The 22,385-nt window shown below is 41.4% G+C and overlaps 4 protein-coding genes across 5 annotated transcripts; 3 read left to right on the top strand and 1 right to left on the bottom strand.

Annotated features, from left to right (window-relative positions):
* Positions 1-1,125: 1,125 nt before the first annotated feature.
* On the top strand, positions 1,126-2,608 carry LOC118454846 (uncharacterized). The gene is made up of 6 exons (XM_087846837.1): positions 1,126-1,183; positions 1,352-1,490; positions 1,621-1,780; positions 1,926-1,999; positions 2,245-2,472; positions 2,564-2,608. The coding sequence occupies exons 1-6, from the start codon at positions 1,143-1,145 to the stop codon at positions 2,606-2,608; spliced, it is 687 nt and encodes a 228-aa protein (XP_087702963.1). The 5' UTR covers positions 1,126-1,142.
* Positions 2,609-3,860: 1,252 nt separating this feature from the next.
* On the top strand, positions 3,861-8,176 carry LOC102799157 (F-box only protein 39-like). 2 transcript variants are annotated; one of them, XM_006800043.3, is made up of 6 exons: positions 3,861-4,488; positions 4,610-4,781; positions 5,454-5,762; positions 5,976-6,200; positions 7,724-7,897; positions 7,991-8,176. In XM_006800043.3, the coding sequence occupies exons 1-6, from the start codon at positions 4,046-4,048 to the stop codon at positions 8,114-8,116; spliced, it is 1,449 nt and encodes a 482-aa protein (XP_006800106.1). In that variant the 5' UTR covers positions 3,861-4,045; the 3' UTR covers positions 8,117-8,176. The 2 variants fall into 2 exon arrangements, with proteins under 2 accessions (XP_006800106.1, XP_006800107.1); XM_006800044.3 differs by lacking the exon at positions 7,724-7,897.
* A 725-nt stretch (positions 8,177-8,901) lies between these two features.
* slc25a1a (solute carrier family 25 member 1a) lies at positions 8,902-13,604 on the top strand. Its single transcript, XM_006800045.2, has 9 exons — positions 8,902-9,296; positions 9,710-9,817; positions 9,894-9,993; positions 10,715-10,853; positions 10,934-11,018; positions 11,117-11,221; positions 11,347-11,462; positions 11,543-11,616; positions 11,720-13,604. Exons 1-9 carry the CDS (start codon positions 9,065-9,067, stop codon positions 11,832-11,834), a joined length of 1,074 nt encoding a protein of 357 aa, XP_006800108.2. The 5' UTR covers positions 8,902-9,064; the 3' UTR covers positions 11,835-13,604.
* Positions 13,605-14,672: 1,068 nt separating this feature from the next.
* On the bottom strand, positions 14,673-20,552 carry nle1 (notchless homolog 1 (Drosophila)). Its single transcript, XM_006800046.2, has 13 exons — positions 20,454-20,552; positions 19,759-19,913; positions 19,389-19,609; positions 19,134-19,213; positions 18,968-19,044; positions 18,784-18,881; positions 17,783-17,975; positions 16,913-17,048; positions 16,523-16,569; positions 16,236-16,438; positions 15,938-16,097; positions 15,784-15,854; positions 14,673-15,684 (listed from the first exon to the last, which is right to left on the bottom strand). The coding sequence occupies exons 2-13, from the start codon at positions 19,894-19,896 to the stop codon at positions 15,672-15,674; spliced, it is 1,437 nt and encodes a 478-aa protein (XP_006800109.1). The 5' UTR covers positions 19,897-19,913; positions 20,454-20,552; the 3' UTR covers positions 14,673-15,671.
* Between the last annotated feature and the right edge of the window lie 1,833 nt (positions 20,553-22,385).

A 22,385-nucleotide genomic window follows, 5' to 3' on the forward strand; every position in this document is an offset into this window, starting at 1 on the left:
GCTCCAGCCCCCCTCCAACCGTGACAAAGATAAGCGGAAGAGAATAGATGGATGGGGACTTTGTCCAGTTCCCTCAAAATTGTTTAGGATACACTGCACTCCATCCAGAGATGTGTCATGTTTTCAGCTAATAGCTCCTCAGATATACTATTTTATGTCTGTCAAACATATCTTTGACATTTTTCATAGATTCAAGCAAATTTCTATATTTTTGCAACAGGCATCCAGTGACAAAGTGCCTATAGAGATCATTTAAAATTGGTTATATGCTAAATTGTCTGGTTCGTCCCTTGAGTTAAATTCCATTTTTATGCTTGAATGATTCACAGGTCAGTGTTAAGAGACAGGCAATGTCCAAGGGAAAGCTCTGAAATACTTTCAGAAAGCCTGGAGAACTATTGGTCAAGACCACTTTAAAAAGTCTGGCTCCTTGGAAATAAAAAAAAAAAAAATGAGCAGTTGCTTGAGACTTTTGCACAGTACTGTATAACAGGCTATCATATGGAAGGAACCGAAGTGGATTACAAGTACCTTGCTCAGTAGAAAGTAAGGTAGGGAATGAGCAGTTCATCTCCCAATGATGTTTCCCACTCACCTGCATCATCTTTCTACACGTTCACCAGGTCTCAGTCTAATTAGCCACACGCCAATCTGAAACCTGAATATGTGAATATTTAACCTGCTATTTCATCAGCCGTCAACTGTCAAATCTGAGAAGCATAGTGAATAATTTATCAAAGCAGAAATCATACAGACGGACAAAGATCAAATAGCAGCTAATTTATTCATTGATAGTGACCTTAAGTTTGGAAATAAACATATTTTGTATTGTTTACTCGTGGGGAATAGTGGAATTACAATATGATGGTGGTGTTGGGGCAAAGCCGACTCCAACACTCAGAGAATCACCTGATCATGCTTTACAGAAACCTGCTTGTGAGCTATTCAGACACATCAAATATTGAAAGCCTGGAGTTTCCGTTTCACACACAGTGAGGGAGGGATGAGAGCAGTGAGAGAGCAGGCAGACAGAGCGGTGGAAGAGAGGGAAAAGCTGAAATAAATAAATAAATAAAATAGACCAAGTGGGATTAAGAGGAAAAACCCAGCAGTCACCCTGGGAGGGACACACGTGAGGTGGGATGGAGGAAGAGAATGAGGAAAAGGGCCAGAGCATCGAAAGGTAAGGCGAGGGGAGAATGAATGTTTATGACTAATCAGGTTGCCCTGACTGTAACAATAGAGGCCGATCCCTTGTAAGGCAGCTGGTGACTGATTGGCTGATAACCTTGTAGTTAGGCGGTTAGGAGGGCATGTTTTTTAATTCTTCTGTCTCTCTTTCAAACTTCAGTGGGATAACTTCTACTCAGGCCAAAACAGTGACTCAGAGTTGTGGCAAGGACAGCGATGAGTCACAAAGCCTCCAGGAACCAGATGAGGAAGACCAGGCTGACGGAGGACACTATGATGGAGGTGGAGAGCCAAGCCAGGTCAGATGAGACAAAACCACATAAATGAAATATAACATAAACAAAACCTCTATCCATCACAGTCAGTGCAACTCATATGAAACAGAAAATGAGCATTTAGCGTGTCATTTTGTTTGTGTGCTTGATAAAGGGTGCAGACGATCAGTGCAGCGGTGCAGAAGTGTTACCAGACAGCACCCTGGTAGCCACAGACACCCAGGACGATACTGGGTGCCTCCCATCGTCCTCCCTGCAGACAGAAGAAGAGTTGTCCCCCATTTCTGTGTTATCTCATCCCTCTAACACACAGAGTAGGTCACACTCCCAGCTGACAGATGCATGGGGCCAGCAGGGTGCATTTATTGAAAGCACTTGCTTGTGTGAGACTATTTAAATGTAAATGGCTTATAGCTAATGCTGCTTAAGAGCTTTTCTTTGCCATTTGTGCTTTTATAGATCCCCCACCTGAACCCTGCTGGTACTGCTTGAGGTCTCTTGACTCCGAGTATCGCCCTGAAACTACAAAACAGGTTTTTAAATTCATGACAAAATATATTTTCCATTAGAGGGAGTGTTGAGAAAATGCTTCATGCATTCCCCATTCATTTAGTTTTCTCTAATGTAACACACACATATAAAATAATAGAGGATTTGTTATTGCTGTGCATTTTTTTTGTGTAATTTTTAAAGACTCAAATTAAATTTAAGCCTGAAGTCACTGTGCACAGCTCTTTTCTCTACTGTAATGCAGATCTCTGCTTTTCTTGGGCAGCAGGACGACTCTGATTCGTCAACGCTGCCCTCTAGTGGTCAAAAAGTGAGCTACCAAACAGACCCTCGGCCACACTTTGGTGTAGCTTGGTCGTCCCACTCGCCGTGTCACCCACTGTGGGGAAGCGAGGGGCCCTGCTGGGGACAGAGAAACCAGGAAGTGCACTATCAGACACACACCTGTCCACACTGCCATCTGGACTTGCCCCCTGACACACTACGCTGGCATGAGGTTTGGCTAAGCTAAGCCCACGTAGACATAAATAGATCATCACTAAAGATACCGCAGTTTATGCCACTCTGCTTTCTTTCTGTCTGCACAGGCAAAGTGTCTGCTGTTTGAAGATCTGAGGAAGTCAAACAAATAGATGAAGAAAATGTTTCTTTTTTGTTATTAAAAATAGTGTCTGCTGTCTAAATTAGAATATTCTCAGGAAGCCTTTAGCGTGTTAGTGTTGTGCAGTATCTGCTTGTGCTAGTAAATATCTATCTATTTACACTTAAGCTTTGTCATCACTATTCCTCACTTATTATTATATTATATATTATTATTTTTACTTAATGTTGAACTTCTGTGACTTTCACTGAGCAAGGTGAAGTCATCCGCTTCATTTTCCTGGTCTACATCCCTATGTTAAAATTAAGATTGTTTAGATCTTTTAATTGTATTTTTTCAATAAATAATGTTAGAAATGGACTAAATGGCGCAAATATGCACTCACATTCTTATTTTATTTTAATGAAATTTTTTTTAACTTAAGATCTTTAGGCAGAACATTCTTATTGGATGTTCATCAGGGGCATTATCATATACATGTCTTGTCTGTTGGATACACTGGCAATAAATTCACCATTAGCACTGGACAGGTTTAAACGTGACTTAATGAGTTAATAAGTTTTTATAAGTAGGGTATATCTCAGTGTGTTCTGTCTTTCCACTTCTCTATTTTTTAAATTTGATCTTTACTAAAAATCCCCTTTTGTTTATTTCCCCTAATTCCTTTTTTTTCTTTGATTTATCACACTCATTTGAGGTTTTTGACCTCATGCAGTCCAATCTGATGTCAAGGGAGCCTAAAAAGTAAAACTGATCGATAATAACCCATAAAAAAGTTTCAAAAACAGTTCAAAATTCCCCCCATTGTGAACAAATAACATAGTTTCAGTTTTTCCACATTCAGTTTATCTGCTGTCATGTAAATGTTATATCATAAGTAAAAAAAACTGCACTGGCTCGGCTCTTCAACTTCCATCTTAGCTTTACTCCCTTTTCTTTGTGAACTGCTGTCACAATGTGATCTATTGGCTTGTTTTTTGGTGCAAAGTCCATCTTTTATGCAATTTTATCTTAGTTTACTTTACAAACCAAGACATTAAAGAGAAGCTATCTGTGTCAGTCAGCCTGTGACATGGTCCAGTGTGAAATTCAGGCAGATAAGGGAGTACCCGAAGAAAACCCAAGCAAACAGACTCAAGACTCAAGGAGGGGCAGCCATCTGATTTATAAACCCTTCATAAAAGCAGCCTGTTTTAAAGGGAGTGAATGGAATGTCTTGAACAGAAAACTGAGCTGGTTCCTTGTGATGTCACAATATTCTGTGCCAGATTCTTCTAGAATCTTATTGGCTGTTGGACTCTTTGTGGCTGTAGGTAGTCTCCCTGTCGTTCCTTACATATTGATGTAACATTTTTCAATGTTTTCTTTAAACTACAGTGGGATTATCCTGTGTCCCACACATCTACTTTCACTGAAGTCCACTGTGAGAGTACAAGCTGCAGAAACCTTGTAATCCAAATATTAAAACATGGAAAACCTAGAGGAGAGCATTGGGGAAGAAGAGAATTATGGCATTGATCAGGAATACAGTGATCCAGAGACAGAATATTTCAGTGATGACAGCTGTGACTGGATCTTAGACAGGAAAATCATGTGGCTGTCACTTCCTCGTCTGTGCTTGGAGCGTGTATTCAGTTTTCTGCCAGACCGGGATCGCAAAACTGCAGCTCTTGTTTGTCATCAGTGGCACAACGTCATGCGCTCACCTTCTCTCTGGCGCCACCGCCGTTTTCACTTCAGTGGTCGGATTTCCAAATTCAGGAAGCCAGATTACTCCTCTGCCATTGCCTATGTGAGCCTTCTGGGCGCCTACCTGGAGAGGTTGGAGGTGACTGTGTGTCCTCCAAGGAAAACCCAGGCAGCCCTGAGACTGAAGGGAGCGATCACTCAACTGTTTTCTGAGCTCATCAGGTAAAAGATCCCTGTCTGAACCAACTCGTGGTTTTACACAAATTAGGGCCCCACTCTGTTACCCTGTGCAATACAAGTAAAAACTCACACTGCAAACTTATTATCATTGCGACCTCCACAGGGTGAGGGCCCCACTGCGCTCGCTCGCCGTCATGAACCTGGAGTTGGACAGAAGCGCTTGGACTTCAAGCCTCAGAGCCTCAATGGTGGGCTGCCTGATTTCATTCCTCCAGAGAGGCAGCTCAAAACTCAACTCCATTTGTCTGAGCGGGATGCGAAACTGCATCCATCAGGTGACTACAGCACACATCCTAAGATAATGTTTCAGCAGCTATATGTCACCACCCAACTTCCAGCTCTTCACTACAGTGCTAGAGTTATTTAAAACACAGAACAGATCTCATCAGCTGAGAACTGGAGCCAAAGTATTGTGTGTTTCAATTAATCAGTCTTCATATTGAATAGTAACTTAGATTTTGGTGAAAAGTTACTAAAAGATGTTCAGATTCAGCGACATAAGACTATATTACTGAACTGAATTGAAGCTAAGTAGTTTAATATTCTAATTTAAATCAAATATCTTCTTTGTGATGCTTGATTCTTACCTTAATGTTTTATAATAAATGCCACAATTTTAGTTACCAGTTTGCAGGTCTTCATATAAAGCTGCAGTAAGTTTGTGTTTAAAGCCTCTCCTGCCAGACAACCACAAGCTACAAATGTTGACTTTTGGGTTAACATCAATCACAAACTCCTAAATATCAAGCCCAGTGGAGCTGTAACACTCCTTATTACTTCCTAAATGGATTTCAGATAGTTTAAAGTTTAAGACCTCTCACTGGGCAATGTTTGCTTTCTAGGCTAGATTGATTATTATACTGATTGTGGTCTTCTTAATCTTTATATAAACCATATTAAGAAGACCACAATCAGTATAATAATCAACCTGAACCTTTAACTTCTAGGGTGTGGAGCTGCTTTCTGCCTTGTTACATTATGAGACGCGCTTCTACCCCCGGTGCTATATTTCCTCTTTGGATTTGGAAGCATTCTTTTCTGGTTCGGTGAATGTCTACCTCAACTCCAGCGTGCCCGACAACCTGAGCCAGTTGCAGTGTCTCACCGATCTGAGGCTGAGTTACTCCTGTTTGTCAGATGAGCTGCTAATGGCCCTCCAGCAAAGACACGGAGGAGGGAGGCAAAAGTCCAGCAGAGATGGCAACACCCTGCAAACATTTTTACTGCACTGCTGTCTTAAAGAACCACATCAACAGGTAAGCATGAAACGAACCTTTCAAGTGGCCTTATTTTATTATTGTGTGAGGATGTGTGAATGATGTAGCTGTTATCCCCAACAAAAACCGGATTCACTGCTTCTGTGGTTGGACACAATGTAATGGCAGATGTATAGATCCTGGGTAGGAAGACAGGGTTTAAAATACCCCCACAGGTCTAATTTCCATCTCCGCTTCTTTTTGTCTGTCAAGCTGATTTGTGGCAGCTCATGGGCAACTTTGGCATCAAGCTGCCCAGACCTCAAAGTCAAGATTTCAGTGAACCAAGTTGTTAACATTGATCGCCTCGCCAGGATGCTGCTGCCCGAGATTCCCCTGAGTGAATACTGCATGTCTGCTTTCTACTCGCCCAACGAAGACTGGAGTCCCAAGCCTCTCCTCAGCGACATACTGCCTCAGTACAGACACACCCTTCAGGTCAGGGTGCTGAGCAGGCAGCATTACAGAGTTCAGAGTGTAGATATGATATGATAAAATGAATGCCTGCTCATTACAATCAGCACATTACTGTATGCTATATATATTACATCAGCTCATTTGAATTTGATCTGCAGAGGCTCTGAAGTTGAAATTAACAGACGTTCTCTCAACTTATGTCCACAAGCTTGGATAGTCACAAGCAATGTCATTGCATCTGCAACTAGGAATAACATTGCCTATTGGTCATTGTTTATGGCATTTATTGTGGATTATTGATGGGATTGTTACTAGATTTTTAAACATTCCACGAGAAGGTTCAAATCCACTGGCTGGCTGGTGCCTTTCTTTGCGAAATCATTTAATGTAATACAACCAGTGTTGGGAAGGTTACTTTTAAAATGTATTCCATTACAGAATACAGAATACATGCCCCAAAATGTATTCTGTAACGTATTCTGTTACGTTACTCAATGAGAGTAACGTATTCTGAATACTTTGGATTACTTAATATATTATCATGCTGTTTACAACTACGTGAATGTACTATTGTTGTGATTTATTACTGTTACTGAAGGTCCGCGGCTCCGAACTGTAGTAAAGGGACCTCTGACTAATACGGTGGGTTCCGTGTCGTAGCCGAAAAATAGCTTTACTTTGTTGTCTGGGTCAACTTTGCTAGCGAGAGACAGAGAGAGGCGTTGAAAGGCTGCTCCAACGGAACTTATTGTTTTTGGAGGAAAACACGGACACAGCGTACAGTCGAGTCTTAATAGCTTACTTACAACTGGGCTCGTCAGGCACTCTTCTTGGCTGCAGTGGTTATTATTATATTTACATGCTTCCAGCTCCCGTTTTTGCTCGATGACAGCTGGTACTTTTTTCTCCCTCCCTCGCTCACAGACACATAACGTGTATGGCAGTCCATTCTCCCTGCAGCACGGACTACACTGCCTATGATGCTACATTCCGGTAGCATTCTGCCTATTAGCTTAGCACAACAACAACAAAAAGGGCTCTCTCACCCAGGAAACACGCAGAGAGAGAGCGTCACCCTGTAACCATGGCAACCGTAACGCTGCCACCTGGAACAACAGAACGTAGCTGTCAAACAAAACCCAAACAGGCCTGACCCGCCACAATATGAAACAGGTGTACACGTGTAATCCATTTATTTCAACAAAGTAACTGTATTCTAAATACCACCTTTTTAAACGGTAACTGTAACGGAATACAGTTACTCATATTTTGTATTTTAAATACGTAACGGCGGTACATGTATTCCGTTACTCCCCAACACTGAATACAACACATGAGTACTGTGTAAATGATGCTTCAAGAAGAGGGAACTGAAGGGCATGTGGCCTCGTCCCACAAACTTTACAAGAGATTGGCTGAGACAGTCTTTAGTAACACACTATGTTTATTAAAGAACTAAGCGTTGAATTAAAGAACAGCAGTTGCCTGATGGAGAACTGGCTTAACATGAACCTAGTTACTGAATCAAAATCATTATCCTGCAGCATCTAAACCTGGACTTAAACAACTTCGGTGAATCTTTGGATGAGGAGCTGTTGGAGCTGGTTAAAGTGTGTGAGCGTCTGGTGAAGCTGAGCATCTGTGCATTCTTGGAAATCCGAACTGTTGCGAGGTTGCTAGACATGAGTTTAACTCAAAGCTCCCTCAAGGAGATCCACGTAAGACGAAACAGCAATGTCAACCTGACTCTGCACACACAATAAAGATACACACACCCTCACAATAATGCTTTTAAACATTTTATCTTGCAGGTAAGAATCTGCAGCTTTAATGAAGGTGCTGGAGAGGAGGAAGAAGCACTGGAGGAAATGCTGTCTTCCTACCTTCATCTTCCTCCTGATCTGTGTTTTTCTGCCATAATTTACCCGTTTGAATAATACTTTCACGGGGATTTGTCGACCAGCAAAGGACAAACAAAAAAACAAATAAATGAGTGAAGCATAAAAAGCATCTTTTTTGCAAATGATCAAACCAAAAGAGTAATAACTGGCCATTTTTATGTGGATTGCCCGCCCACTAGCTGTCTCTCACTCCCTCTCTCTGTCTCTTGCCTGTTTTTCTCAGGGGTGGTGTGAGTGGCAGTGGGGGGTGTGCATGGAAACACTGACCTAGTTTCTCTGAGAAGGGTGATAAGTGAAGCAGAGTGTGCACGTGTGTGCATGCATGCATATGTGTGTGTGTGGGAGAGCTCTATTTAAGGGAACAGGAGTTAAGAGGCAACAGCAACATACCAAACTCTTGCTTACACAGCTCACGCCTAACTGCACATGAAGTCAAGTGTATGGTGGGCTTTCAGTCATATTCGTTTAATTTTTTTATGTCATTATCATTATCTGTGCCACGACACCTCACCTCATTATTATTACGTATAGAGCTCGTACATTAAAAAAAAGGATGTGGGCTAATGTAACATTTATCTAAATGCTGGGGTATTTTAATTTGGTTACTTGAAACATCAAGCACCATATCTGTATTCATCTGTACAGTAATGTTAATTCGCCCCTCTTTCAGATTCTTATATGATATTCAATCATTTATTCAGTAAAAGCTTATAGTCGGATGATATAAATTTATCTCCGCACATCAGGCAAACAGCATCCTGCACCTCATTGGTCGCCAAAAGCCTCCGCCCCCTGTAGATCACGTGACCAAATAATGACATTAGGCAGCGCGGCGGATCAGCCGATGGTCTGTCCAATCACCTGACCGCTGTTTGAATATTGATGCTCTGCCTGCCGCCACATTGCTACGCCTTTCCCATGCTGCTGCTGTTGTTGTTGTCTGATATTGTTTGAGTGGGACCGTCGTAAAATCGAGAAAGAAAAATGTCCTCGCTGCTTAAGCCGTTTTCGGTGTGTGAGGGGCCTTGCGAGAGCTGCGGTGTGAGGAGAGGATGCCAGAGCTCCGCTCCGGATCGGCAGCCTCCATCCCATCGTCCGGCGGCGGGCCTGGGCGCTGTGCCGGCACACCAGCGGTCGTACGCGGCGAGGAGGAACCTTGCGGCTGCAGCGATCGGAGGGAGGAAAATAACACATCCCGGAAAGGCCATCCTCGCAGGTTGATTTTACGACCTATTCAGCCGGCAGATCCCCACCCCTGCTCTCATAGCCGCTTAGTGCTTGCCACACACACAACCAGCGCAGACTAATCTCAATCTGTCGCCCATTAAGGCTGACCATGCAGAACTGGGTCAAAGCTGCAGTGATGCTACTGCATGATGTAGCTGCACGTTAGTGTTAGTCTTTAATGCACCTCTGAGGTAATCTAAAAATGATGTAAGGGATGCTGAAGGGATTGTGCTGCAGAACCATCTCATCTTTTTGTTTTTTTCCTTTATGCGGAAGTAGAAAATGCTGGCAAGGTCTCTCCCCCCCTTTGCTGCCCTAAGAACATTCAAGAAGGGTTGTGCACAGTGAGTCAACAAACACCAACAGCAGCGATTCTCCCTCTCCCCTTGTCTCCTCATTCAGGTGGCATCGCAGGAGGAATCGAGATCTGTATCACCTTCCCTACAGAGTATGTCAAGACCCAGCTGCAGCTAGATGCAAGAGTAAACCCGCCACGATACAGAGGGATTGGTAGGTCACTGGGACATACATGTGAAGTTGGTCTTGTGCTGGTCTACTCACTCGTGGGCATGCTGTGTACTTGCAGGTGACTGCGTGAAGCTGACTGTGCAAGACCATGGGCTCAGGGGGTTGTATAGAGGTCTCAGCTCCCTGCTGTATGGCTCAATACCCAAGTCTGCAGTCAGGTGAAGATGCATGCATCATATAGAGTAGTTTAATATAAAGATATTATGTGAGAACCCCCCCCCCCCCCCCCCCCCCCCCCCCACACACACACACACTCTCGAAACAATTCAAAAGGAAAAAAAAGAAGCGCGGCTGTGATAGGGAAGCACTTGGGCCTCTTGCATCCTTTTGTTTTGCAGAATCACAGATGAGCTGGGTTGCAAACTTGAAACTGATGAAGCAGCTGACTGATGTTGAATCAGTGACACGGCATTTCTTAGTACTTAGCTAACCAGCATCTATGTTTTTCAAACTGTTTGGGCTTTTAAACATTAAAAAAGACCATAAAGAAAAAGCAGCAGTGTACACTCACTCTAGATAACGTTTTTGTCCTGTCTCACCCCCAACCAGTAGCAGCAGATGACTGCCTCTCTCTAATCCTGGTTCTGCCGGATGTTTATTCCTATTAAAAGAAAGTTTTTCCTTCCCACTGTCACCAAAGTGGTTGCTCACAGGGATCACTGGATAGTTGGGCTTTTCTCTGTAACTGTAGGGTCTTTACCTTACAATATGAAGTGCCTTGAGGCAGCTGTTGTTGTGATTTGGCACTGTATAAATGAAATGGAATTGAACTGAATAGATCATTCAGAGCATTTCAAACCAGCTGCTTTATTTGTTTTGATAACTTTTGCCAGTATTGCTCTGGTGGTGACCTGGTCAATCAACCAAACTTTCTTACAGGTTTGGCATGTTTGAAATGCTCAGCAATCCAATGCGAGATGCAACAGGGCGGCTAGACAACACACGGAGCCTCTTGTGTGGTTTGGGCGCCGGAATAACAGAGGCAATAATAGTGGTCTGCCCCATGGAGACGCTCAAGGTTCGTTGGAGGAGCGTGTAGTCACACTTTTGGGTCTGTCGTGTCATCAGTGAGTAAACTGGTCTTATGAAATCTTGCAGGTGAAGCTGATCCACGACCAGTGCTCCCTCCGGCCTCGCTACAGAGGCTTCTTTCACGGAGTCAGCGAAATTATCAGAGAGCAAGGTAAGAGAAGGAAATCTAAAGCAGCCGAGTGGTTGTAACTACAGATGTGCACGTGTGCTTGCGTTTCACAATGAGTCAAACTGTTTTAACCCGTTCAGGCGTGAGGGGGACGTATCAAGGCCTAACAGCAACCGTGCTTAAACAAGGAACGAATCAGGCCATCCGATTTTATGTCATGAACGCACTTCGCAATTGGTACAAAGGTGAGAAAGTGTGCTTTGCTCCAATATCATGCAAGCGTACTGCCTGTTAGAGCAGTCACAGTTGACTGATGGGTTTCCCTCCCCACGGTTTGGAAATTAATGCATGTTTGGATTTGACCTCTAAGGGGATGATTCCAGGAAAGAAATGCACCCAATCGTCACAGCCATGTTTGGAGCAACAGCGGGAGCGGCTAGCGTTTTTGGAAATACACCTCTGGATGTTGTTAAGACCAGGATGCAGGTAGGGAAGCATAAGTTCTAATGATTTTCTTGCTGTCGTCTGGTTATCTTTTTGAAAACCATTGTTTTACTGGTTTGTAGGGTTTGGAGGCTCACCGCTACAAAAACACAATGGACTGTGCCTTCCAGATCTTGAAACAAGAAGGACCACAAGCGTCAGTAACTGATATCCTCCTTTTTTTAGCTTGGTCTTAGATGTAAGATTTAAAAAAAAAAAAAAAACTAACCTCATCTCGCCTTGTTGTCGTCCTCCTGCAGGTTTTATAAAGGGACAGTTCCCAGGCTTGGCCGCGTGTGCTTGGATGTGGCCATAGTCTTCGTCATCTATGAGGAGGTGGTCAAACTGCTTAACAACGTGTGGAAGACCCAGTAGATGGGAGAGGTGGGGGGAGCACAGACCAGTGCCTCATGCTACGCACAACTGAACACCTCTAATCTCGTTCTTGATCAATTTGATGGCCACAAGCAGATGACATGTCGTCTCAACCAGTCTCCACACTGTTACACATTCTAAATAAATTAAAAGACTCTAAACAAAGTGACTGAAAAGGAAAAGTAGAGTCGTTAGTTGCACTAAATAGTTCAATGTCAGACTAACAGGAGGTGATTTGATTTTGAAGGGCGAGACGAGGGAGACGAGGGGAGGACGTGTTCGGTGCACCTGACCTAACTTGTAAGCTTGGTTTTGTAAATCTCATCATCACAAACATGATATAACAAATGGAAACGTTTCGACTCAAAGGTCCAAATATTGAAGGGGAACAAAAGGGAAGAAAACACACGACCACTGTTTTAGCTTGTGATGACTGTTGTTACCTTACATGTTGTAGAGTGAACACTTTGTAACGAAACCATTAATGTGTCTTTTGACTCACTGAGTACTTACTATACTGAGCAGAGAACGACAGAGAGGGCGATGCTTTAACACATCTGTGCAGTGTTTCAACACATCATAGCGTTGCCGTTGCTTACCCTGCTGTGCTTGTGGCGTCATCGCACTGTAACATTCACAGGATATCTTTTCTGTGTCTCTATGATGAACTCTGAGATGAACATTTTACAGCCGCTGCTTTGTACAAAGTATTGCTGCATGTATGTTAATGTGGCATCGGTCTAACACACTGACAGTGGCTCGCAGGCTGCTCAAGGCTACACAAACTGGTCTGGAGCCTGTGCCTCTCCAGCAGATCATTTCAGGGTCTCAACCTGTCAGAAGTGATGATTAATCTAGTGATGTAGGAAACAAATCTGTATGTAGCGCAGTCTTTACACGGGGATTTGGTGGGCTTTTGGTTGCTAATCTGGTAAGATTCTTAAAGCTTTGAATTCTCTACAGCAGCACATGAAGGCTTCATTTGGGAATATTTGATCCGTATTGCTTTATTCTGACCCTCAGTCTGAACCATTTTCAAGCAAATGCAGGCGTGAAGCATGGGGGGAAGAAAGGTTGTGCCAAGCTGAAAATAAGCCATATTACTTTAATAATCTTCAATCTTCAGCTGTTCTGCTTATGGATTCACTCATCAAAAGGACTAATTGGACATTAAGCAATTTTAAGATTCTTTAACTGAAGGTCAAGCATCTCAAAAGCTAAAGATTGCTAAAATTGCTAATTAGCTCCTCTAATTTACTTCAGTACTACAAGTTTTCAAAATATTGGCGCAATTTATAATTTTTAATCTGCAACATGTAGTAAACAGATTTTTTTCCCCCCATATCACATCTACAGCGCCTGAAACTTCCACAGTACCATGTCAGAAGCTCAATCAATGGGGGAGGCTCAGATTTGATTGACCTGGTGGCACCACAGAAGCCTTTCTGTCCTCTTTGCCAAACTGCTTCAGCAGGATCTCTAGCATAACGTCCTCAATAGCAGAAAATCTTTAAACCAAGAGCAGCAAAATATTGTTTGTTTAGGTCTCTACCACCGTTTTCACTTATTAATGCACTTTTTTAAAAAACTGTTTGGACTTTGTGTTTAAGGTTTACCGCTTTTCATACGTAGGGGAAACAGCATTTGAGATTTGGCAGTCATTGTTGATCCCTGCTGGGCACATTAAAGGTTTGGTGTTTTTGTTGAAAACCATCAATGCTCATGTATGATGCATATAACCAGATATTACTAATAAACTTGTGATTATTATGCCTGAGTGAGTGAGTTTGATTACTCTGGTCTACCAAAAAAAAAAAAAAGAAATGTTTGCTACTGGGAACTTCCGACCAGATCTTTATCTACTTATTTTAAATAATTACAGAATTAAGCTTGTCCAATTTATGTTTTGACAGTTCAAAATAGCACAATATCTGGGTTTCAATTTCCCACTAAAGATGCTTTGATCCATTTGTTTTGAAAACAAACCACAAGATGATACCAGAGTCGTGTTTAAGCAGATTTCTGCCGATTTAGCTCAAAATAATATGAGGTCAGAGTGCTAAAACATGTTTGAGGCACTTGCTTTTCTGTTTGTACTGCACGTCAATCTCACTTTGCAAGAACCAACAGCAGTTACCCATCATGCTCAGGATTAAAATTTCCCTGATATCAGCTTCCATCATTGTTATATCTTGATGAAATCTTTCCCCGTGCTGATCAGAGATTGGTGGAAAAAGCCGAGAATGTAAAAAGTGCCCCTTCAGTAAACTGGCACTCATTAGCTGATAAGCTTTCAGGATGTTATCCACCAGCTCAGTATAAACCTCTGCTCAGTGATTGCCAAGAAAATTCTGGAAAACCTGCTGCTTTAGTTTCCTTCTGAACTCATCCTCAAACATTTATTCACAGATTTCAGGACCAACAAAAAACACCTTCCTTAAATTTGGCCTCACTTGAGAATAAACATATTTCTTAAATGCCAAAAAGAATCACTGCTTCTGTCCGGTCATCATTGTCGTCCAATACTTCAATGTGCCACACAAAAATGATTTTCAGATGTGGAGCTGGCACGTGTTAAAGTTCAGGTGAAAGAATCCAAGCAGCAAAATGCATGTTAACCAGGTTAACATCCTTCACTGCTGAATCCCAACAATATCCAACTGTTTATATTTTTATCAACAGTCATAATGTAAACAGTGAGTCAGTAGCACAGTAGTTTGAATAAATTCAAGTTCCAGCAAACAACCAACAGCCTTATTACATCAGAGGACAGTTTGAAGTGGCTTTAAAACCTGACACAAGGTTCTGTTGAAGGCACAAAACTGCTGCTTTCACTGATTAGAGTTAAAAATATTTATTTATACAGTAAGAACTGCCATTACATATTTCTGGAAATCTTGATTTTATAAACAAATCCGATGATTGGAGGTGGAGTTCATAACTAACAGAGCTCGACTTACCATTTAGGTAAATAATGAATATATTTCACATGCTGGTTTCCACCAGTGCTTTTATAATAAACGACCACTTAAAGTGGATGAACACTTTAAGCTGATTCTTGAGTGGGATCAGGAAACTAACATAAATATACTGATTTATATTTACATTCCTGTAACAAAAATGGTCAACCTGGCATTTCCAGTGCAGGCTGTGACTCAAACAGTTCAGAGTTGGTGACACTTGGCTTCACCACAGAGGCAGAAAAATCAGCAGATTGCAGCTTTGCTGACAGGAGATTAAAGGCTGAAGGAGCACGGCGAGCACCATCTGCATTTACATCACAGAAGAAGGCTTCACTGCCCCCACCCGATACTCAGTTTATCTTGTGAGGCCTAAGGTGACAAAGTAGCAAACATGGTCCTGAAAATATGCAGTTCCTTGCTCCAAAATAGGAAACCATAAACATGTGTCAGGATCGGTTTCAATAGATGCACAACCTTGTTTGGCTTTTAACCACATGTGCATGGCAGCTGCGCAAGTTTCTGAAGCCATGTCAGAGCGCCTGATCTAAAATTTAATTGTATACCAAGATGAGACAATAATAGGAGAAGGCATACTACACATTACAATCTACTTGCAATACATTTAAGAGGCAGATGATTTTACATTCTGGTTCATCTGAATGCTTTTAAGCTCTTGCACTGTTAACATTCCCACATGGGCATTTGTATTGTGACTGCATTTGCATTCTCTGACACTCCCACTAGTGACAGATACTTATGAAGTCAAATGGGTAATTAGATAAAGTCTAGCTGCCCTTGTTCCAGCTGTCAGCTGTTTGGAAGGAAAAGATGTGACAATCCTTTGTCAAAGTCCAGAAATAGAAGAGAACTGTGGTTATCTTCTCCATCTAAAGAAAGAAAGAAAGAAAAAACAACACAAGGTGGATGTTTTAGGTGTGCGGAAATGCTGAAACTCTGATAAACAGGTTTTCTGGAATCATACTCACATTCTGAGACACTTGTCTTTTCCGCCACTGGCCACTCTCTGCCCATCAGGACTCCAGTCCACAGCGTAAACCTGCACAGATAAGACTTAAGGTAATTCAGGAACAGTAATCAGCATTTAGAAGGAAGTATTTATATCAAATTTCCTTCCCCCACCTCATCAGCATGACCTGGCAGGTCCATGTTGAGCTTCCCACTCTTAATATCCCACACTTTAAGCGTGCTGTCGCTGCTGCCGCTGACCAGCAGCCTGCTGTCTGCTGACCATGCTATTTGATACACTGATGCCACATGGCCACGCAGGGACATTAAGTACCTGTGGGCAAAAGGACACAAGCAGGTAGAGTCATAATCTCTAAGATGTACATCTTTGGCTGTACAGCACCATCGTCTGGACAAAAGTTGTATTACTTGTAAATTAATTTATTATTCCTTGTGATGGTGATTCTCTTACTTTCCAGTGCGTCCGTCCCAGATTTTAACAGACTTATCGAAGGAGGCAGAGGCAAGAAGCCTGGTGTCTGGGGAGAAGAGCACTTCATTGACCAGAGCGCTGTGGCCCGTCATCCTGGCCAAAGGCTTTTTGTCTTGTGCAGGATTCCACAAGAACAAAGTGAAATCATCTGAGCCGGAAACCAAGCGCTCTGGAGCTGAGCCCTGCAGCAGAAGTTAAAGGTCAGGGTGCTAAAACAGGGAGGAAGGACATGTGACTTTTTACAAATCTCAACAAAGGGTACCTACCCTGACTTTATTATATCTCTCTAAGGCTTTCTCTTTCAGCTCTTCCACTGGGGAGAAGAAGAAAAACTTGTTATATGAAAACAACCCCCTTTAACTTTGTGAGACCAGAAAGGTGACCGAACACACAGCAGCCATGCTAGCTGTATCTGTGCTGCCAAAACACTCTAATATCACACATTTTTTGCTACTAAAAAAACCTGCCTAAATGGTAAAATGTCAGACCGTGTGGTGCATATGTGAGACTTTGTTTTCTGGACTCAAACCTATTAAAAAGTAAATGCTAAAAAAAAACCCAAAACAAAAACAAACAAAAAAACCTCACCATATATGACAATGATCAATTACTAAAAATCAGAATGTTAAAGAACATGCAAGTGTTTTGGGTCTTACATGATCCAGTGAGATCCTGAGGGTTGACAGTGGCATTTGCGGGTTCAAAAGCTCCTGTACGCAGGACATAGTCAGTGCTGAGAGCCAGGGTGTTGACCCAGTGGGCGTGGCCTTGCAGAGTCCTGCATTGGACACCCTGCATCAAAGAGATGAAACTAAACACACGTTTCATCCAAACACTTCACGGATTTCTCTTTGCTCTTATCCTCATCCTCTCTGTGGCCATTAAGATTTTAGTGGCTCAGCCACACATGAACATGCTGCTAATAAGTCTAATCATAAAACCTTTCAACTGACCTGCACAAGGGCTCTCTAAGAGCAACAATTCTTTTATGTTAACAGTATGTATATACTTGAAATATAATAACCAGCCCTTTTGTTAGGTACACATGCTCAACTGCTTGTTACCAAAAATATCTCATCAACTTCACAGCAGCAACTCAATGGGTTTAGGCATTTAGATGTGAAGTCATGGCCAGAACGACCTGCTGAAGTTAAAAACAAACATCATAAGGGGGAAGAAAGGTGACTTTGAAGGTGGTCATTGGTGCCAAATGAGCCGATCTAAGTATTTCAGAAACTGCAGATCTGCTGGGATTTTCCCCACACAGCTGGCAGCAGCAGCTCTATGGGTGAAAATGTTTCTGATGCCATAACATTTGTCTATTATTAGCCTACATTCTTTATGCACAAGGAACAAAAACAAACAAACAAAAGAAAAACAATAACTAAATAAAAACAGTGGACTGGACTACTCATGTTTCATGCACAAGAATACACACCAATATTGTTTAACATATTAATGAAAAAGAAACATACCATATCGCTATTATAACCCTTTAATACCATATATTTCACACACACACTTACATCTTTTGCTCTCCACACTTTGACAGTCCTGTCCTGGGACGAAGTGTACAGAAGTCCATCTCCTCCCCATTTCACACATGTCACTGACTGAGTGTGCCCAGTCAGGATCTTCTCACATCGTCCCAGCACTGTGTCCCAGATACGTATTGAGCCGTCCTTAGAGCTGCTGGCCAAGTACCGACACTCTGGATTACTGAAAGGGATAAGAATTAAAACAACTATAAGACCACAAAGTTTAAGTTAGTCCAACATGATAATCAAATTATAATCAATACCTGCACAGTTGCAATGTAGTGACTTCACATTTAAGGGAAACTAACTTCTTGTGTCTGTAACTTTAAGGCATTTCTGAAAACCTTGTGATTTATTTGTTTGCCAAAACTACTCTGACAATTACAGCACATTTCCAACACAGTATTGTTTTTCTAGCAGCCTAAAAAACAGACACTCTCTCCATCCTGCTGTTGAATAAGTAGTTTAGATATATCTGAACATATATTGGCTGCCTGACTCAAAGGATGTGCCTCTTCCTGAAGAACTTACGAGTTCAAGGCTGATCTACAATATCGTTTGTATAACTGTAAATTACAAAATGCTTTTAAATTAAGTTTGGCTTCTTATGAAACAGAATTCATGTGTTACAGTTTCATTTCACAGTGCAATATTTCAGTGGAGCGTTTTTGTAATTGCTATGCAACTAACTGCCATCTCTATAAACACATTTTTACAGATTATCAGGCAAGGGAAGAGATTTTTGGTAGCTTAAGTCGTTTTGCTTTTATTTGTAGTCCAGCTGTAGTTCACAAATCACAGGATTTATCTGCATGCAGATCCATGTGAAGAGCAAAAGATGATTTTTTTTCCCTAAAAAACTCAATTTTTAGAAAGGAGTAAAAGTACTGTACATTTTTTAAAGTTTCGTATATAAAATGGGTCTGAATGAGAGGTCTGCAGTCAAATAAAAGAAATTCAGGGAAGTGTAAAATCGATCGAGTGCTCACAGATGAAGAGGTTCCCAGCAGAGCCAAGTGATCCATTTGGTGTGTCCTGTCAAAGTCCTCCCCATCTGCGCACCCGTCACTGGATCCCACAGACATATCTAGAGAAAGAGAAAAATAGAAAGGTTTAATGAATGCATCTTTGAAACCTAATTATGGATCATGTGTGTTTGTTTTTGAAGCACACCTGACTGTTCTTGCATCCTGAAGCCAGCTTCTTTCCATCAGGTGACCAGGCGATGCTCAATACCCAGTGTGTGTGTCCTAAAATGACCAATGGTGTATTAAAGCAATCAGTCACTTGAAGTTCAATGATTATCAGATCATGCTGCCTTGTAGATGTTATTTTATACCCCTGGATGTGTGGTGGGGCGTCTCAGTTGTCAAGTCCCAGAAGCGCACTGTGGTGTCGCCTGAACCACTGGCCAGATATCTGAAACAAAAACAGACAAATGGATCAATGTTTAAATCTAATTAGAGGTGTGATGTCACAACATAATTCCATTTTCATATACTGTTACACAACTCCGACCCAAAAGGTACAAGAGATTATGACAAACTGGCAGAGAAAAGCTGACATCTGTTCACTTTGTGTCAAAGGTACCCACTTGCCAGTGGGGCTGAAAGCGACTGAGATGACAGCCTCAGTGTGTCCCTGCAGTGTGCTGGTGCAGCGTGTCACAGCCCGAACCCTGAACAGAGCTTGAGGCTGGTACACCACAGGCAGAACTTGTTCGGTTTCAACCCCAAGAGCCTTAACGCATGTCCCCAGGCTGGACACCACCTCCATCTCCCCTTGCACAAAGAATGCCAGCGGGACTGGCTCCTCCTAGAGTGGATGACAGCAAAAAAAAAAAAGAAAAAGGAAAGAGCATGTTTACTAGATATTCAATTCAAAATTGATATCATGACCATCATATTTGATTATTTCAATCTGGGCTATACATTTACACAAAACACTGTATACTTATGTTGTACCTTCTGAAGCAATGCATTGCAGACGAGCTGTAGTTTGTCTTGGGTAATGTCTAAAGGCACATCGAAAGGTGAACCCAGGATCTCCCCATTCTCGTCCTGAAACTGTATCAAAAGCCGCTCCACGTCCTCACTCGACATGTCTGCTTCAGGTCCACCTGTAAAGAGACCATATTTTAAAAAATGTTTAACATTTCTACAAAAATACAATAACATTAGAAATACCAAATGCAGATAGACAACGGGCAAACAATGCTTCAAAATGTGGAAGTCTTAGTGGTGATGCATTACTAACATACACTGATATTGCTGTGCATCGCCCTAAACGTGGTTTAATTACAAAGCACTACTCAGTTATTCAGCTAGCTAAAGTCAACGAGACAATGTCTAACATCAGTTCATTCAAGTTAATTTAAACAAACGAAGCAACAGGTAACATGTTGCAGAGCCATTTTAAAAAGTTATTACGAAAACTTCAACTGAATTATCCTACCTGAATATTTGCTTTGGTTTACTGTTTTGCTAGCTGACTTCAGTCTGTCAAGCTAACCGAGCTAGCTTGCCGTTAGCCAACAGTTTAACAATCTATATCCTTTCATAGCCGAGCCCAGGCCAGTAAGATAACTGTAACTTGTTTGCACAACTGCGTCCGGGTTTATACGACATTACATTGTAAAATAACTGTGCTAAATCCTTACCTTTAGAGCGGTAGCGACGAGATAAAGATTCCCACGTGTGTACCACCACAGAGCCTTTAAATGAAAGGCATGTAAAGAAGTCGTCGAAGATCACGTCAGTTAACGGGTTCGCGCAATGAATTATGGGAAGTAGCCGTGCTCCTTCCTTCTCGATAGACGGAGTCCAGTCATCTTTACTTTCATAACGTCTCTGTAAGATCGAGCTTTCTTAAATGTCCCATCTTATGAACTGGACAGGAAACTAACTTTAACAGGGGGGCATTTACTCAAATTTTCTCAAACTTTTTATTCCATATTTTATTCCATATTTATTTAGATATATAAAAAATGAACAGAAAAATATTCATATTTATTCAGTTTAAATAAATAAATGAAAAAATATGCTCGCACTCCCACACCTTATGCATAATTACAACTATACACGTAGTGTAGACTCGGAGAAATAGAGCCAGGATTTGAGACAGTAGAAAAGCATCTGTGTGTTAAACTGCAAATGCAAAGCAGGAAACAAACAGGAGAGACATTATCTCCAGGTGCAGAAGTGGATCAATGAACTCACCACACACTAGGGGAGCTGACTGTAAGTGCAGGATGTCCTCAACAGATTTCCATTTGTTGTGCACTTTTCGAGTAGGCTCATGCTTTTAAAACTAGCTGCACAGTTTGATGAATGACCTCTTTTCAGTTTTGCAAGGTAAGATGGGTACCTCCCAAAATCTGACCTGAATAAGACTATCCGTCCACTCACTGGCCTCCTAAGTAATGCTGGTTTACCATGGCAGTCAAATTACAGAATCACTAAAGCAAGGTGATCCTAGTAGTAAAACTGAGCTTGCACTGCAATAACTTAAGAGAGATATGGGTGTTTCAGTTTTTCAGTACCAAACTATGTGAATTAGTGTAACTTATAGTTGGAAAAGTGTATCAGTATAATTCAGCTGGTGAGGCACAGTGTTATTATTATTATTATTATTATTATTAATAATAATAATAATAATAATAATAATAATAATAATAATAATAATAATAATTATTATTATTATTATTATTATTATTATTATTATTATTATTGTATTTATGATGTGAATCTTCTGTATCCAAAGTTATACTGCTGGATTGAGATCTGGTGGCTGTGGAGGCCTTTTGAGAACACGGAACTCATCATCAAGTTCAAGACACCAGTCTGACTTTCCAATTTTGGTCAGGCTGTGCAAACTGCAGCTTTAGTTTTCCAGTGTGGTCTTCTGCTGCTGTAGCCTGTCTGTTTCAAGATTTGATGTGTGTTCAGAGATGCTATTATGTATACATTGGTTTTAACTAGGGTTTTTTTTGTTTGTTTGTTTTTTTAATTACTAGTTTCTGGTCATTCTCCTCTGACATCTGCCATCAACAAGACATTTTCACACAAACAATTGCTGCTCACTGGATATTTTCTCTTGTCTGGACCATTTTCTGTAAACCCTAGAGAAGGTTTTGTGGGAAAATTGCACTAGATAAATATTTTTGGACAGACTATCAGCAAGTCTTGCACCAACAATCATGCCACATTCGAAGTCACTTAAATCACCTTTCCTCTCCATTCTGATGATCAGTTTGAAATTCAAAAGGCTATCTTGATTATTTCCACATGCCTAAATGCACTGAGTTGCTGCCTTGTGATTGGCTTATTAGATACTAAGAGAAATAGCTTATCCAATTTTACTACCTATGATGTATATATAAAATCTTTAATGACACTCAGATGGCCATAAATGGGTATCCTACAGTTCTATATGTTATCTATCAATGCAGAGAGTAGACAGTTCCGTGTTTTCTTTGGAGTACACTCGGGACAATATCACCATAATCACTGTTGTGCTTATTACTATTGCTTTGTTGGTTAAAGCAAATTTGACTTTGCATATGAGTTAGTGCAAAATAATACGATCACTC

Source organism: Neolamprologus brichardi, chromosome 10, assembly GCF_056152115.1.
Source record: "Neolamprologus brichardi isolate AB-2024 chromosome 10, ASM5615211v1, whole genome shotgun sequence".
NCBI lineage: Eukaryota > Metazoa > Chordata > Actinopteri > Cichliformes > Cichlidae > Neolamprologus > Neolamprologus brichardi.